We start from the raw sequence: 2,957 nt of genomic DNA, 5'->3' as shown, positions 1-2,957 counted from the left end.
GCCACAGCCCTGTCCCCAGCCCCATCCCCATGATGGCAGTGCCACAGCCGTGTCCCCAGCCCTGTCCCAACGGTGGCAGTGCCACAGCCGTGTCCCCGCGGTGTCACTCACATCACACTCGTTGCAGTAGTAGGCCGGCTCGTCCTTGACGCGGCCCTGGTAGGCGATCTTCTTCCCCGCGCGCACCAGGCTCTCGCGCTGCACCTGGCAGTGCTTGATGGACTGCAGCAGGCAGTACCTGCGACAGGAGGGGACACCTGAGACACCTGAGACACCTAGGACACCCACCACGGGGACACCTTTACCAGGGACAGGGGCACCTGAGCCACCTGTGGCACCTGAGGGACGTCCTGGCACCCACCATGGGGACGCCATCACCAGGGACGTTGTCACCTGCTGTCACCCACTGTGGGGACACTGTCACCAGGGACTCACCTGCTGTCACCCACTGTTGGCAACACTGTCACTGTCACCGGGGTCCCACCCACCATGGGGCCCCCAAGCCACCAAGTCCCCCTGTCCCGCTGTGTCCCTGTCCCCATCCCCACCCTGTCCACGTCCCTCCCTCCCCAGGTGTCCCCAGGTGTCCCCTCTCTCACTTGATCATCTTGTAGAGGTCGGGGTCGCTGATCTTGACGGTCCTGGCCACGTTCCAGGACACGTGGATCATGGGCACGATGGACTTGACGTTCTTCACCTCGTTCCACTCGTAGCGCTCCAGGGCCAGCTGGTACTGGTACGCTGGGGACAGCGGGGGTGTCACCGTGCCCCTGAGGCCACCTGGGACACACGGACACCCCCCTGGGACACACGGACACCCCCGGGACACACAGAATCTCCCCAGGACACACGGACACCCCCCTGGGACACATGGACACCCCCGGGACACACAGAATCTCCTGGGATGCTCCGTGGCCACCACGTGCCAGTGCCCATGGTGAGTTCTCAATGTCCCCAATGTCCCCATTGTCCCCACTGTCCCCAGTGTCCCCTCACCGGTGAGCGGCCCCACGTTCCAGGCGATGTTGTTGCCCCCAGTGTCCCCAGTGTCCCCGTGCCCCCTCACCGGTGAGTGGCCCCACGTTCCAGGCGATGTTGTTGCACCAGCCCGTGGCCTGCACCCAGTGCACGGTGCCGGCGTTGATCCACACCAGGTCGCCGGGGCGCTGCACGAACCGGTACACCGGGATGTTGGAGCGGTACAGGTCCTCCAGGATGGGCCACCCCGAGCCCGTCAGGTAATCCACGCCGTGCCTGCGCCGGGGGCGTGGTCAGAGACAGCCCCGCCCACACCTGGACACGCCTGCGCAGCCACGCCCATTTCCACCCAACCCTGAATTGATCCTTGGTGTTGGGAAATGGGGGTTGGCCACGCCCATTGCAGTTGGCCCTGGAGGAACCGGTACACCGGGATGTTGGAGCGGTACAGGTCCTCCAGGATGGGCCACCACGAGCCCGTCAGGTAATCCACGCCGTGCCTGCGCCGGGGGCGTGGTCAGAGACAGCCCCGCCCACACCTGGACACGCCTGCGCAGCCACGCCCATTTCCACCCAACCCTGAATTGATCCTTGGTGCTGGGAAATGGGGGTTGGCCACGCCCATTGCAGTTGGCCACACCCACTGCAGTTGGCCACACCCCCATGTAGAACCACGCCCATACATTATCAGGCCACGCCCACTGCACTTGGCCACACCCCATGTGTAGCCACACCCCTGCATTATCAGGCCACACCCACTGACTCCACCCAGGTCACATACTCAAAAATTAACAATAATTATTGTTAATTATTGTGTGGTGGCCTCTTTATGCAGACCCCGCCCCTTCCCCAAACCCCGCCCCTTATACAGCCCCATAACCACGCCCTCTTTCAGTCAGGCCACGCCCCTTTTATGCAGGCTCTGCCCACCTGCCACAGAAGGCGGAGCTGCTCTCCCAGTAGTGCTACCCCAATAACCCCGCCCCTTTCACTGACCACACCCTAATTTATGCAAACCATGCCTTTTTATGCAGACCACGCCCATTTATGCAGACCACGCCCCCCTGCCACAGAAGGAGCAGATGGTCTCCCAGCAGTGCTCCCCCAATAACCACACCTCCTTTATGCAAACCCCTCCCCTTTCACTGACCCCACTTTTATGCAAACCATGCTAATTTTGCAAACCACGCCCCTTTTTATGCAGACCCCGCCCACCTGTCGCAGAAGGCGGAGATGGTCTCCCAGTAGTGCTCGTGCACCGCGAACCACTCGCAGTCGCCGGGGCCGATGTTGATGTTCACCGAGCAGAAGTTGTTGTTCTCCTGGTGGCCTGCGGGGGACGCTGTCACCGTCACTGGCATTGTCACTGTCACTGTGTCACTGTCGCTGTCACTGTGTCACTGTCACAGTCACTGTCACCTCGTGTCACCCCCATTGCCCCCCCAGGACACTGAGATCGGGGGGCTCAGCCCGGTGTCCCCACCGCTGTTGGTTTTTGTCACCCCCACAAAAAGCCCCCCCCCCCAAAAAAAATCCCACGAAAATCCCTCAAAAAATCTCAAAGAAATGACAAAAGTTCTGGGAAAATTCCTAAAACACGTCGAAGAAAATACCCCAGGTGTCACCAGGTGTGCCCAGGTGTGTTCTGGGTGTTCTCCAGGTGCCCCCAGGTGTTCCTCAGGTTTTCTGGGTGTTCCCCAGGTGTGTTTTGGGTGTTCCCAGGTGTTCCCCAGGTGTGCCCAGGTGTGTCACTCACCCGGGGTGCGGCTGCCGGGCACCTTCATGTAGAGCTGCACGGTGTTCATGCCCAGGTGTGTGCCCCAGGCGTGCCCAGGTGTGTTCTGGGTGTTCTCCAGGTGCCCCCAGGTGTTCCTCAGGTTTTCTGGGTGTTCCCCAGGTGTGTTTTGGGTGCCCCCAGGTGTGCCCAGGTGTGTCACTCACCCGGGGTGCGGCTGCCGGGCACCTTCATGTACAGCTGC

General features: G+C 61.6%; 1 protein-coding gene across 1 annotated transcript in view; it reads right to left on the bottom strand.

Moving 5' to 3' along the window:
• Nucleotides 1-2,957, bottom strand: part of LOC115949089 (lysine-specific demethylase 6B-like) — a 19,480-nt gene that overhangs the window by 13,246 nt on the left and 3,277 nt on the right. The window contains exons 4-8 of the mRNA XM_031065396.1: nt 2,735-2,860; nt 2,194-2,308; nt 1,067-1,254; nt 600-741; nt 112-238 (exon numbers count right to left, since the gene is read on the bottom strand). Of these exons, the coding sequence (XP_030921256.1) occupies nt 112-238; nt 600-741; nt 1,067-1,254; nt 2,194-2,308; nt 2,735-2,860 (698 nt within the window). The remainder of the gene's footprint in view (nt 1-111; nt 239-599; nt 742-1,066; nt 1,255-2,193; nt 2,309-2,734; nt 2,861-2,957) is intronic.

This window comes from Geospiza fortis, unplaced genomic scaffold (assembly GCF_000277835.1).
Source record: "Geospiza fortis unplaced genomic scaffold, GeoFor_1.0 scaffold1363, whole genome shotgun sequence".
Classification (NCBI taxonomy): Eukaryota; Metazoa; Chordata; class Aves; order Passeriformes; family Thraupidae; genus Geospiza; species Geospiza fortis.
Note: the sequence above shows the minus strand (reverse complement) of the source record. Positions and strands in the feature narration are given on the sequence as shown.